General features: G+C 41.1%; 1 protein-coding gene across 1 annotated transcript in view; it reads right to left on the bottom strand.

Moving 5' to 3' along the window:
• Positions 1-8,829, bottom strand: part of LOC111261878 (uncharacterized) — a 40,370-nt gene extending 31,541 nt beyond the window's left edge. The window contains exon 1 of the mRNA XM_022835715.2: positions 8,741-8,829. Coding sequence (XP_022691450.1) covers positions 8,741-8,804 — 64 coding nt within the window. The 5' untranslated portion in view covers positions 8,805-8,829. The remainder of the gene's footprint in view (positions 1-8,740) is intronic.
• Between the last annotated feature and the right edge of the window lie 6,077 nt (positions 8,830-14,906).

The following is a 14,906-nucleotide window of genomic DNA, read 5'->3' as shown; positions in this document are numbered from 1 at the left end:
CCTAAAGCGGGTAGAGAACTGATGAGACTAGGGGTTCCAATAGCCTAGTTTTTAATATACTAGCGACAGCAGTACCGGCGCACTGAAAAAGTATTAAGCCCTTTAGAAAGATTCCGAACTAGTTTTAAGGAACTTAGTGGACGCAAATATAGCTAGCTTTGTTACTATTCTCGAATCGATTAAAAAAATCTACATTTACAGCGAATTTAAAACCATTTCTCGCGTCGATAGATTGCAGCGTCTACAGCCGTCCATCCTCCGGATGTTCGGCAGCACTTCAGTACACAAATGACCCCGAATTGAACGTGAGAAGGAAGAAGAATAACCTACTGCCAGTAGGAGTCCTTCAGGAGGAATAACCTTCGAAGAATTCGCTTGTGTTATTCCAATGAAATATGCAAGAATAGGCTAAAAAATTGATCACGAAACAGAAACGCGCATTGCGGACGTAGAAATGAGCCAGATTATATTGAGTATAATCACGGTGTACAGCTAAAGGGTATCCGTCATATACAAGCGAATTTTAATACAATGTAGACGATATCAACACGGTCAAGTTAAAGCGGACTGCATTGTAGCACTTGGCTTCCGACATAAAACTTTTCGTCATGCGAAAGATAGCTATAGCGCTGCCACGCCTGACATTGGAAGAACTGTAATATCTGTAGTTATGTATTTGTTGCAGGGTCTTCCGTCGCGACGGTAGAGCTTAGGTTCATCGAAGCCTCAAACACATCCGCACGTACATAAGATAGAACATAGCCCAAGAAGAATTGGACAGCGGCTGTAGGCGACAGCTGAGAGGCGTCCATGATGAAAGTAAACATACGACATTGAGCAAAGACGACAGCGACCGTATGGAAGGAATAGGGGCATACCAAGCACAGAAAAAAGGGGTATTTTTGATTGCGGGCAATACCATGACAGCCACGGCGAACAAAACAGCAACCTATATGTAAATCCATATCACACTGTTTCTGTGATATGCTGCATATAAAAGACACATAGACGGTATTCCTGGCCACAGGAACCTTTAGATGCGAGGTTTCTTGAAAGTTTAGCTTCAGCACATGCCCTACAGTCAAATGTGATGTGTAGTTCTAAATCTTGGCTTAGAACTAGTGAAGTAGCCGGATGTTCATTAATAGGTTACAACCAAGTTAATGAATGTATTTTTGCTGTCTAATCTGTAAGTTACTAGTACTCCTATGCCGAATTAACCACCAAGTTTCAAAAGGATAGTCCTTTTACAGAAAAACATAGTTCTACCTGCTGTTGATGCAGATAAAAAGGACACCTTTTTAGGCAAATGCACTCCGTTCGCGTTGTAACACAGATTTTGTGTATCTGATATTAAACTGATCTGCGATTTAAATATATATACATCTATCAATGTATTCCATATTAATCTCTGTGACGTTAGAGCAAAGGGCAAATCTGAACAAATACCGACAGAAGCCATGTTACACGTCGACATGCATTTCGGAAACTTCCTTGAAAAATTCTGATATTGCTGCTGTTACAATCTAAGAGAGTCAACTCTAGGCAGTCACTCGCTCTGTGCGCGCCGGCGACGCGGCGTCTCTGTGTCCACGAATCATTTGAAGTGTATTCTTCTGAATACTCTTCGTCCCCTGAGGAGCGTGTACAGGTTGTAGAAGTGCTGCTCGAGGTGACGATCTCCTGAATCTACCGTTGTAGGAACTGACTTTGGCACTCGTTAAAACAGTTGCACGTTGACTTAATTTCTTGATGTAACGATCAACTCAACGCATACGCACGATTATCTTTGACGACACGAATATGATTTTACAAGATGCAGATGAGAAATTTCCATATTACCCATTATGCCACCACTTCAATGGCCCATTGCTTTTGATAGATGGAATAACGAAGTAGGTATGAAAACATACGCAGATCACGTACTTTTATCGCTCGGCGCGCCTATGCTCAAGCTCACCTTGGCAATCATTTTGCGCTTATAGGGATCAATTTTCCGGTAACCACTTCTAAAGCTAACCCGAAAAAAAGAACATTTTCAGTGAAAATAATTATAATCAATATTTGAGTAAACTCCTCTTTGTTAATTAGTTACTACTATACGAGTCTACAGATGTGACGTCAGCAATTAATCCTGTTTTTTCAGTGAAAAATTTCATTCGTGCAAATAATACACACCTGAAACTTTCCCGGCAGAGCTTAGACATATTTGGATAGGTTAGTAAGATGTGCCCCTGATAAAACCGATCAACTGCGTAAACATAATGGATAAAAACCGATGTCACTCTACAAAAGGATAGATAATGTTATAATGGCTTGCGATGATCATTATAGTCAACAGATTCTATGATCGTATTCAAAGGATCTGTCTGCAAAATACTGTACCTTACATTCAGAGGCTATAATGACTTAACGGAATTAGCCGCAAAGCTAGATTCACCATCGCTACATGCGTCGTCCTTTTTGCCTTTCATTCAATATATCACCCGTTATCAAAAAAATTGTGATGTCACTCTGTATGAAAATAGAATCTGATTTGTTAATTTGTTGGCCTATGTGAAATGTTCTAACTAACATTTAATTGCTTAACTTATCTCTTCAGCTTTTGTTTTTTAGCATCTCAAGTTATCTCGTTATTTAAATTTGAAACCGCCCCACAAACTCTGGACCCATCACTGTGACTCATTTCTGTGCCGAACTATGAAATATGTGCCAAACTTCGATATATGTTTTTTTTGCTCGCGCTCCTCTAATCTGGCTTTCTATAGCCTTCGTTGATGCTGGAAAAACGCTGGATATTTTCAGAAATAATATCCTACTTTTTCTTGCCAAAAATGCGAATATTTCGAATTTTATTTGGCCTAGCACCTGTACGCATGCATTAATTGGCAATATGGTCTCAAATGACCAACTAGTAACACACGTACAATTCCACAGAGTTCAATTGTAGGCCCATGTCTCGTTATTTTCTATGCGAATGAACTGTTTCTCTGTATCAATTTCCATGAAAGCTGACTGAATACCGGCATAATTATCACAAGACAGATTGCCAATCACTTCCTAACGCAAAAATTGAAAGATTGAACTGGTTATGGTTAGCATTGAAAATAGGTCGTTCCGTAAATTTTTGAAAACAGAATGTACCTGCTTTGAAACCTTTCAGTAGTCAACATATCAAACAGCTCAATCAACCCTAATGAGACAACCGTTGAATTAAGCGTATCTTAGCTTAGTTTGAGCTGTTACCCTAGATAAATATTCTAGATTACACTGAACAGCGGAAGCTGGTTATTTTGAAAGGCAACTGATGCGTCTTTTAATAACACCTTATTTTGTATGTATTTTCGAAACACGTAAAAATTGTTCGGCCACTTTTTTCGATGGAAAATATCCTACACTACGTATGTTGATCAACAAAGTGATCTGTATTTAACTTACCCAATGAAATTAGGTATGAGCTTCGAGACGCCGAGAATGAGCTCACATTTTAGACTCGCTTTTATAGTTAGCGGACGTGTATAGGCGCAGGGTGACCATTGTGATTGAGGGGAATAAATTTCATCAAAACCCTCATTTTCGTTTCCGGTGTCAGCGAAAATCAGACGAGAAGTGGATAACGTAGCCGCACATTTTCTCGAAGTGCATAAGTATATTGGACAGTATAACTAGTTGTCTTTCATTAGATTTAGGACACGAAGTCCTGAAGATAACACCAGGAAGCACTTGAATTCTTTCTGCCCTAAGGCAAGAATCCAACCTTTGAAGGGAATAAACATCTGCTATACTAAGAGCAGTAGCAAGCCAGGAACTCTTCGGGTTCTTTCCTATCTTCACAATATCTCAAATCGACTAGGTAATGCATTATTGTACAATCATCTAGTAAAAATATTACTCATTAGTTTTTCAGTCTATCCTGTATAATTATATGCGTTGTGAAACGAATGGATATTTAGCACTATTTTTAAAATTACATGACATTCACCACATTCTCCGCAGGCTCATTGAACCGTCTAGCGAATTCAATAGTCATCGTGCGTAACGATCGCTTCCCGCGAATAATTCGCTTTTATTTTTATTATCCATCTTCTACATGTATATATATACATACCAAGATTCGACAAGTGGGTACTATATATACTCATAGTCGGTCGGAACTGGACACATGTTGTAATTACACACGTCCTTCTCGATCGTCAACGCTACCATGGTCACGGCCAGTGATTTCGGGTATCCCGTAGATTTGCGACACGTCGCTGCTATGGCTGCTTAGGCGATACTTGTACCGCGCGATTCTCTTCTCGATACTCCACTCTGACTTAAATGTGGGAAGCAACTTCTGTGACGTGTGAAGATGCTGGTATGTAAGAAGCAGAGGACGGGGTTGCTTTTTCGGCACCTCGCCTTCGATGGCGAAGTTAAGCATGGACCTCTTTTCGTAGCTTGGGTACCGAACGCCTGCGCTCTTAGACTGAGTGCAACTCTTCTGGCAACAGGCCTCAAACCTGTGCAATAATTCGAGAAATGATAAAAGTAGTTGTTGCCCCTAGAGCCTTGCTGTCCGTAGAATTCACAGTAAGAACGCCCTTCAAGAGCACCCCTAGGGCGGAGGAGCCAAGCGACTTCACCAGAGGTATGGAGGTACGCTCCGTGACTGTGCCACTAGCCCATTTGCGGGTGGGCTACAATGGACCTGACGTGGCGAATGCTGGGTATGTGACATAGTACCGCAGGCGCGGGCCCCGAAAAAGCTCGCATTACCCGTGACGACCGCGTTTAGAAGCCCATACCGGTTCTGAAAGGCGAAGAGCGCCTTTGCCGCGGATCGGGTTGTTCCCTAGCGGGCCAGAAAAAAAAATGAATAAAGCGGGTACAATATACTGACCAGCGCAAACGGCAGTGCCTTTTCGGGCATGCACAGCAGCCCCATAAAATCTAAGTTTATCTTTGTAAAAGAGTGTATCGTAAGCTCCACAAGCGTCTGGGACAGATGACGCTTGTGGCTCGATTTTTCCCGCTGACGCGGACGTGCTCCCGTATCTTCGCCCAGATGCCCCGCTTCAGGAAGTAACGAGACGTAAACTGGTAAGCAGTCTTTGTTAAGCCTGGAGGTCTTTGATGCCAGAAAGCAACTATTGTATGTGGCCTGGAATAATACAAGGTGGCTCCCCTTAGCATAAGTCGATTGGCCCTTTCACGTTTTAACGGCAAGACGGCTACTTGACTAAAGCATGGTCACTAGCGGAGCTTAACACGGACTCGCCGTCTAATGTATTACAAACGATCCAGGGCCAATACCGTCACCTACAACCCCTCTTCGAAGTGCTATCCCATGTAGGCGAGATATGATTTGTTTCGCCGTTCTGGTACCATAAGTTAAAGTCATATTCCAACAGTTCCAGGGGCCACTGTTCTTGCTTTGCAGGTATTTTAACTTGTTGCAGATGGTCGCCATCACGAACGTAGATACAGGTATTGGTGGAATTTTTTACTATCTAAATAACAGGTAAAAAGTTCGTTTCCGACGAATGTTATTTCGCCTTTTGTACGGAGAGACGCTTACTCGTATAGGCTATCACGCATTCCACCTTATCTTAAAATTGAGCGAACACCACCTCCATGACGGAACCGCTCATGCGGTCTCTATTTTGATCTGCAAGTCTTTCTATAGCTGTTGTAAAATAGGGTCACTTGCCAAGGCGCCCTTCAAAACAAGAAATTTTCTACGATGAAACGTAGTCCATGCGACAGGGACTTTCGTTTTTAACAAACGGTGCGGCAGTTTTGCGACTTCGATAAAGCCCCGTATGAACCAGCAGTAGTGAAATATTAGCCCCAGAAAACTTTATAATTAACGCAGAGTTATAGGTGGCTTTGTGACGTGTATGCCCGCAACCTTTTGTGGATCAGAAAAGATTCCCAGCGGGAAAATATTATGTTCGAAGTTTACAATCTCTCGCATAGCGAACGAACACTTCAGCGCCTTGAGATGTATATCGATGGCACTGAGAACAGGAAAGTATTCTCAGAAATGGTACAGACGCTTTTCTAGCCTCAGGCTAAGTGCATTAATCTGATATTGTAACTTACTTAATACCCGGTTCATCAACCACTGAGATGTCACCCAAGCGTTGGCTAACTTGAAACGCATCTGCTTAAATAGGTGTCTACCGTTTAGGGTATAACATGCGGTTTTTAGGGTATAACCAGGAGCCAAGGGAACCTGCCCAACACCTTGGTCTTCCTTAACACGTCGAGAGCGTGAAAGTGGAAGACGTCTCTCTTTGTGACCGAAGTTAACTTGCCTGCCGTTTATGCAAAATCAGGTCGTCTTCTTCATGAGGACGACCAGGTAAGGTCACGGAATAGACGAGGGCTTGATCATGTTATCATCAACCATTTTTTGTACTCTCTTTGCAACGCAAATTGGTCACCGCGGGTATGCATACAGAGGAGGCTATCGGAATAATTTACCGGGTGCCCTATGGGTAACTTCCCGGCTTCACCAATAAATGCCTGAATCCTGGCATAGCAGCCTCGCCAGATGCTATTGCCTGAATCAACTCCAGCGTATGCAACCCGAGCAATTCTCTTAATGGATGGAAGAGCGCATCGGAGACCTCCGACGCGATGGTCGCGTTATACGGAATCACGAAGGTGCTTATGAGGGATGCAGGATCCTATCCACCTGAACCGCAGATTTCGGTAACTCGATGGTCGCGATTAGTTACTTCGACGACTCCGGAAATGTCAATTGCCTTTTTTGGCCGTCATGGGGTAATAATAAGGTAGGGCGCCTTTTTTTTTTTTTTACAAGCTATAATACGGAAACGATGTGGCCTTGTGTTCGACTGCTGTATACACAAGCGGGTGGAAGTAGTATCGTTTTTGACGCTGATAACCTACCGCGCCGGTGCGAAAACTCGTGGGACTATGTTGGACAGCCATGGCCCACTTAAAATCGGCTGGCTCTTGTCACGGTCCTTCAATGCATACCATCGGGCGGCCTGGGCGTTATACGAAGACGGATTAGTTGCCGCAATGAAGTTACAAAGAGAATGAACTTGGCTGTTCTTTTTATATTGTGTAGCAACACCATAGAGTCATGAGCTTGTCCCAAAGAGTTAGCTTGGCCTTCGAACGTCCCCTACCTGGTCTTCATGCCTCAGAAGAATGGGTAGGCTGACTCCCTTTGGGTAGAAACGTTTGTTAAATTTCTCTTTAGAAACGTCCCAGTTGTCCGCTCCAGCTGCAATCGCTCAATCATAGCATATCAAGGCGAACATTTACTCCTACAGTTCAATCAATGAGTAGTCTAGGGAAGAGCGATGCGCAAGAACTGCTATACATTGATAGTCGCATCAAACCATGGGCCTAGAGAATACAGCAGACACAAGACTCACTGGACAAGGGTTCTTGCAAATGGCTTAAATCTTAATCTCCAATTGATTAGCATGAGAAAGTCGAGAGTGCTTTTGTCCGGGCGATACAACTGCCAATTGTGCTAATGACTCGTCATTTTAAGGGAGTAATTCGAGGTGCACCCGTTTTGAAATAGTGAGCGGGCTGCGTTAAATTTTTCAGGAGCTTAAGGTGCGATCGAAAATCACTACTGAAGTCTTTTCTACATTGTCGACTATGATGGAAAAGCATCTTAAATGATGCCGATCAGAGTCATAATGATGCATCAGCAGTTGGTACGGTTGTGTCCCTGCGATCGTTTAGTTGTAACGCATTTGCTTTTTAAATTTAACAGCATATGAGATGAGCTAGGTCTTAAATCGGACGTGGAGATATATTTTTATTGGTACCGGTCGCCCGCTTTGTAAAATAATGCTCGTCGGCAGTACTGCATGTAAAATTCAAAATAGTTGTACATGGTCAAACGGTAAGCTTAGGGCTTCCTAAACAGGTCGAGGCAGTCAATAATGTGCTAAAATGTTTCCTTGTATTGTACTGTAGAAGCCCCGTCTGTATTGGTTGGCAAAGTGTATCTGAGCCATCAATGTAATTCAAGACCCAGCATTATCGGAATAAGCAGAACAGGTATTCGTATCCATCATATATGCGCGTTTAGCGTGGCAATGCGTATATGGGTAGCAATAAGAAGTGCCAATATATAATACTTTACAATGCTTACTTTTGTTACAAATAGCTCATTCGACAATCTTTCACTTCCATTTCTGGATCTGTCTTGCTTCATGCTTCTTTCACTTAAACTTAGGACTTTTTTTGTAACGAAACTTCTTCACCAAGGCAACAGTGTACTAGACCTTTTTTCCCATTATCAAAAAATTAATGAATAAATACATCGAGTACACTGGCGTAGCGGTTGACGCCGGTACGGGTTATAATACCAATAAATGCTGTCTAGATTTAGTTGATAATTTGCTAGTAAAAATTTATTGACAGTCTTGAGTGTTATTTATTATATACGAGGTTTTAGTAAATTTACTTATGGTATTTCCTGAATAGAACATATGAGGCAGTTCCCAAGAAAAGGGGGAAAGTGTTTCAATCGAAACATGTTTTACTTTGGCCATACCTAAACACATACGCAAAATGATATAGTAAGCCAGACCAAATCTCATGCACTCGAAAAAAAACGGATATTTTTTTAACCATGTGCTTGCAAAAATGCTTGCAGCTCGTAAGCCGAGGGCAGAGTTACCTGCTTTCAGAGACGAGTGCTCAAATTATCTACAGTGACAAAAAAAACAGAAAATCGTCTTCTGTTACTCACCAATTGCACCAGCGTCATCTTCTCGGTAAAGTTTGACCTCTTGATAGCGATCGGGGTTGATCATTTGGACATATCCGTATATGATGAGACATCGCAGCGGCTGAAAATGAAATCGAAAATGTTAATATGACCCTCCGTATTATATCAGAGCAAGCTGGGTACATAACGGTGCAAATGTAGCCTTATGATGGAGAGAACCACAGGTCAAGGATTATCAAACATCAGCGTAGCATCGAAAAAGGTTTATTGTTAACCAAACGTCAGTTGAAGCCGCAATTATTGCAACGGTAAAGTTATACGCTCCGTACTAAAATTATGTTTTTTCAAACTTGTAGACATTCCTCCCTCTCCATCTGTAAGCCTATTTTTATCCTTCCCTATACATAACAAAGATACACTTTTTAGCTTTTAATACAATCCCCCTTGCGGTTCTTAACTGCTACTTAAATATATTATAGAAGAAATGAACGACAAATTATGGATTATGTTTACATACTGCTTAGTTGCCAAATATCGACAACTTGAGAATGCTTTTAGCACATTTGAGGAAACCATAATTGTGCTCTTGTAATTCTACCTGGCTACTTCAGCTGTTATTTGGAGTGACTGAAACTTTTGCGCCCGTAAGTTATACTTTCCCCACATAGGCAATTACCCAAGATATTAGTACGTTAAGTGTAAGTTCCGCGTTATTTGCAATTGCGACGAAAACAGAGTAAGTGTACAAGAATGATACTAAAGCGGAGTGCATTATTTATAATACTGGAACTCGGAAACTGCGCTAGTGCTGTTCCATAATAGTAGCTCTAAGGGTGTTCTTTCGTTAAGATAACTTTTAGAGACGAAAATTCTTCTTTAGTAAAACCCTAGATCATGCACAATCTAATACGTAGATCAGATAAATATGATATACTTGTGTATTCTCGCCGACAAATGTTTAACATTTTTTCAAGTATACCTACACTATGTTTTCTTGAAAAAAAACTTAAATTATTGAAATTCAGAATTTAAAAAGGAAGAGAAAATAACTATACATTTTGTTTTTGAAGGTAAAATCAAAATGTCTGTTGCTATTATACATGATGCATGGACATGTCCAGTTATGACTTTTACATTCACCATTTAGCCTACACGATATCCAAGTTAACCTCGAAGGAATCAAAAATTAAATTTCGTGTAAGCAATGATCTTGCCTTTTGTTGTTCTCACTTTAGAGCGCCGCAGTTTCGATCAGGACCACGGAACGGGGTCGCATCTGTAGAAATTATGTAGGCAGATTTTTTTTATCCCGCGTGTACCTGAGCTTGGCTGCATGAGGTTAATTTTCAAACTCTAGCCCCAACTTCTTCCAACATAAAGCTACAGTAAACTACACCACTGCCACGGTTTACAGTTTTTCTTCTCCGACCAGATGGCTTCGAGGTGATTCATAAAACCACCTAGTTCGATCGGTAGTTGGCTTTACCAAAGGCATTCCGTAGAACCGTTCACCAAAGTCGGCTTATACGCAAGATCGAACCTAGGAATTGCCTCCAGACAATCCTGAATCTGGTAATAGTGGTAGTTGCTATGCTTTTCAGGTCCATTGCCTAAAGACATAAGTTTTCTCATTCGGAATGAAAACCAGTGCTAGCCAGTACGTGACTATCATCCAGGGCTGTAATCCGCTATTAATAATCACCAGAGATATGTGTGATGCTGTTAAGGCGGTATAGGTTGTTAGGAACGATGACAAAACTATCCACTTAAATGTAATACTTTTTCCGCGTACGCAAGTATAAAGATATAGGCTAGTATATTGTTTTTTACTTCGAATAGCGTTTACTTTAGTCGAAGGGTGCTAATGTCTGCGGGAAACTCCTGTCTATTGTTGCAGATGGCAAGTCGTCTTCGAGTTATGGTAAAATGTACATTGCGGACCGTTGGAAAACCTAGCAAAAGGCGGAGAGGCAGAACGGGAAACCACGGTTATGCAGGTCACGAAGGAAATGAGGAGGAGCTTCCCTATCGGTAAGGCCGTTATTGGCACCTGTGAAGCGTTTGGGATTGTGTAGACGAGGCAAAATATAAAAACAACTAAGCGTTGGCCTCATATCCGTCTTTCAGCTTCCATGCCGCTGTGCAAAACGATGGCATCACTAATGGTTATTCTTTTTAAGTGACGCCATATTCTTAAATGAAGAACAGAAGCAGCAATAGCCCCAAAATGTGCTGCGGGGTTTGACGAGCTTACTTATTCCCACCTGCACAGTTCCAGTTTCCTCTACAAAACACGTATAAACACGCTCGGGTTTCCTCAGCATTGTTTGTTATCAGTTAGATATGCTGCCTTATAGTAAAAAAAATATACTTAGCAATAACTCGCGACGCTAACAGGGTTATTGGTTCACTTCGTAGAAACATTAAAACAGTTACAGAGTATACTGTCAAGCCAATATCGTAATAGTCAGCTGGCTATGGCAATACAATCGGTCTAATAGCACACGGCGCAAATTTAACTCATTGATATGGGATTTCGTTACACTGCATACTAGAGATCTCTCCAAATGGCCGCGAGAATTAATAACATTACATTACTAAACAATCATACTTTCGCTGTTGTAGAAAGACACGCATATGACTTCGAATAAGAATCTAAAAAGATCTCTTTGCTTGGTAGATAAAATAGAGTCTGGCCTATAGAGGAGTCTTTGATATACCAACGACTAAATACCAATGCACAAATAAGGCTCAAGGTATTCTTTAGGTCGAAGAAAGAGAACGCTGATTTAGTTGACTGACTTCATTGTCTTAGTACTAAACCCTTACAAGCTAATAGAGGATCGTGTGGAAATGCTAGCTCATTTCAGACATTGATCCGTCTATCTAAAAGATAGAGTGCTCCCGTAACTAAATATTAAGATCATTCATAAAGCTAGCCAATAGCAATTTGGTAAAAGCTAGGCTTTCTTTTATCGGACGAGAACTATGAATGGTTCTATGAAGCTACGAGCACATCTTTGAGTTACGTTTATCAACACAAAGTGCATTATGTCTCAATTACGCCTACATGGTACTTTGCTTGTTTTTTTTTTGCTGAACGTATAACGGTGCCCTATTATCTCAGTTATAATAACAACAGCAATGAACAAAACCAAAAGAATAAAAGAAGCTGCCTTAAAGCTGAAAAAATGTAACGTATTTCAAGCGAATCGGTACAACAGGCGTGTACAAGTTAGAAGCAGAAAGATCGGAGACGAGTAGTTTTCGACCACTTGTTAAAAAGCCTGATAGTTTCTATAATGCCGACGATTCCCACGTATACAGTTTTGGACAAATATATGTTGCACGATACGTATGATTAAATAAAGAACCTGGAAATGCTAAAAAGGCGACGGCAATCGAACCACATGAGAGGGACAGCCGGAGAAGGCGTTAAGAAGTTACGCGTTTGATGAAGAGGCATAGAACGAAGGTATCTCCTATTCTCCGTCTCGTGGAAAATTACACTACATTTACACCTATGTGAACGTACGTAGGATGCGTATCGCGAATGAAAAACAATGACAACCACCATTAGGTTTGATTATTGGAGAGCCTGAGTACCGGAATCGCTAAATCTATGAAAATCATACATACTTGATGAGCACTTATGTTACTACTTCAGCGTTACATAGATTGTGTGGCAGCGGATTTTAGTTATCATAATGGACAACCTGTCACAAATGGCGGCTTACAAACTGTACATATCACGGAGGTCTCATCCCCTCGTGTTTAAATTGGGATGCATTTGCAAGACAGTATGTTAACACAGGAAAGCTCTCGACGATTCAATTGAACTCCAGCTGAGCGTAGGCGTTTGGACATCGTGTGTAAAAGATCTAAAGGTTGTTTTTGAAAATCATTATGTTCAGCCATATATAATTCCGGTCTTCATAATCTAAGAAACGACTTCTAGACGAGCTAGGTGACGTTTGAGCTAAGTTTAATTTGATTGAAAAAAAAAAAGTTCATAGTCGTACTATACCTAGCCGCCTTGCCCTGCCCACGAGATATCCAGTGTTTTCTCTATCGATGTTCTATATATGCCTAGATTGGACGGGTTTGATCTCTTGCGACCTTGATTTGACATTGAAGTCCTTATACAGTTTGTCAACATAGAAGAAATGAGGCCTTGGGATTCGCAGATTGTCTATTGTGTTTCACTGCATGTGTAGTAAAGTCGCCAGTTATGGAACGCTAAACAAAGACGCAATCAGCAACTACATAATGGTTATTGACGCGCACACAACTGGGATGATGGACGCAGTCATTGAGTCTATAGATCAAGTTCGTGCCTGTAATGTTTGAGCAGTAGTTAGTGTTGCGCCATATTGGTATAGTCGTACGATTATATTATTTGCTATATAAAATCAATCTAATCCCATATTTGATTTGTTCCGCCGTTCGTTATCCGGCAATAAAGCATGGTTCGATTGGTCCACGATAAATCGACTAGAATGGAAGGATAAAGAATGAATGGTAGTCAAGGCAAGATTGCCACTTCGTAAATAGTATATTCGTAATGATATGGAAATATTATAGCAGTAAGAACCGTGGAAAGTTATGCTAACTTCAGATCAATTCTCAGACGTGCATTGACTGTAAGACCAATTGGTGAAATCAACATATTAAAGCAGGGCCACGAGTCGAATTGATGCACATGAATCGTTATAGTTCAACATAATCACGGTGGCTTTCGACGGAACTTCTCTCCCGTTTACATTGCGAACGCATTACTATCGATAAGCAAATAGAGAGAACAAAATAAGAGCGCGAATATTTCACACGACAACCCCCCTTCAAGTATCAGAGCCCACGCATCTTTCCAGCACGTGCCCTCTGCTGTTCCGTAGCATCGCAAGGTTCGTGTTATTCTGAGCTGTTCCGTCAGTCAATCGTATAATGCACCTTTTCCTAGATCATCTCAATCTCTAAAGAGATTTTCCACTCGGTCCACGCTACACTTACTTTTTTCTTCTTCACTAGGTTTTATCTGATGATGGCTAAGCTATACGAGACGTACAAATGTCTATAGCTTTCACTTCGCTACAGGCCTTTTCCACTTTGAGAACCACTGTGTATCTGAAGCCTTTAAGCTCCTATGTTTCGCCGTTAGGCACCATGAGATGGCTGGCTCCCAGCGTGAAATAAAGTGTGTCTATGTCCTGATTCGAATCTAGACCTAAGATTAGCGGGCAGATACGTTATCCACTAAGCTATTATAAGACAAAAGCAATCTAGCCTTACAAAGAACTAAGACGAGTCACTTTTGTCTTGGTACGTAAGCTGACAATGTTAAGAGTACAGCAACCTAAAAGAAAGGGAATGGTTGAAAGTTTTGAACGCACTGGTGTTTTAGTATGAATTAGAGCTAGACTGAGGTAGCTTGATTATAAGCTGCACGTAAGTGAAAGCACGTGGATATTTTTTCATCGTGTGTTGATAAAGAGATCTCTCGCGAAAGCGTTTGCTCAATCTAACCACCATGTGTTTCATCCGTCATTTGAAATAGCGGCCTGAAGCAGTTATAATTCATATAAATGGGTTCATTCTTTCTTTAAATTTGCAAACAGTTTTAATACGATAGCCAATACGAGTAAAACGATAGATGCAGTGCACGCATAGTCGCTAAAAATCTTACTCGGATACGTAAGAAACAAAACATAAAGTATCAGTATACAAAGTATAAACATAAAGTAAAATCAAAAATAATCTAATAACCTCAAGGGACCTAAAACTTGCGAAAAAGTGCAATGAACCTAAAAAAGACCAACTGTCTCGGATTGAATGTAGACTCAATTGGCACAGGACACTGTCGTCTAGAAAACAGGGGCTGGTTTTTGTATCATAGTTCTGGAACCAGTAGAAATATACCTTTATGCCAATTCGAACCTTTTCAAACCTAAACTGGTTGTGGATTTCCTGCTGTCTGATGAAAATTGTGGAACAGGAAGACTAACAACAATGTTGGCCGCTGATTTCCGCCAACTAGACAAGTTACACCTTTGTGGGGAGGTCATCTGGTGTGAACACATTGCACAAGAGCTGATTCTCTTTGACATTCCGAAAATATACTTCGCACTTTCACCGAGGTGAGTTTGCGACTTTCTTCTGGAAGGAACTAGCTCTTTTATCGTACTATAAT

This window comes from Varroa jacobsoni, unplaced genomic scaffold (assembly GCF_002532875.2).
Source record: "Varroa jacobsoni isolate VJ856 unplaced genomic scaffold, vjacob_1.0 scaffold_606, whole genome shotgun sequence".
Taxonomy (NCBI): domain Eukaryota; kingdom Metazoa; phylum Arthropoda; class Arachnida; order Mesostigmata; family Varroidae; genus Varroa; species Varroa jacobsoni.
The sequence above is the reverse complement of the archived record's forward strand: the minus strand, read 5'-3'. Positions and strand labels throughout refer to the sequence as shown.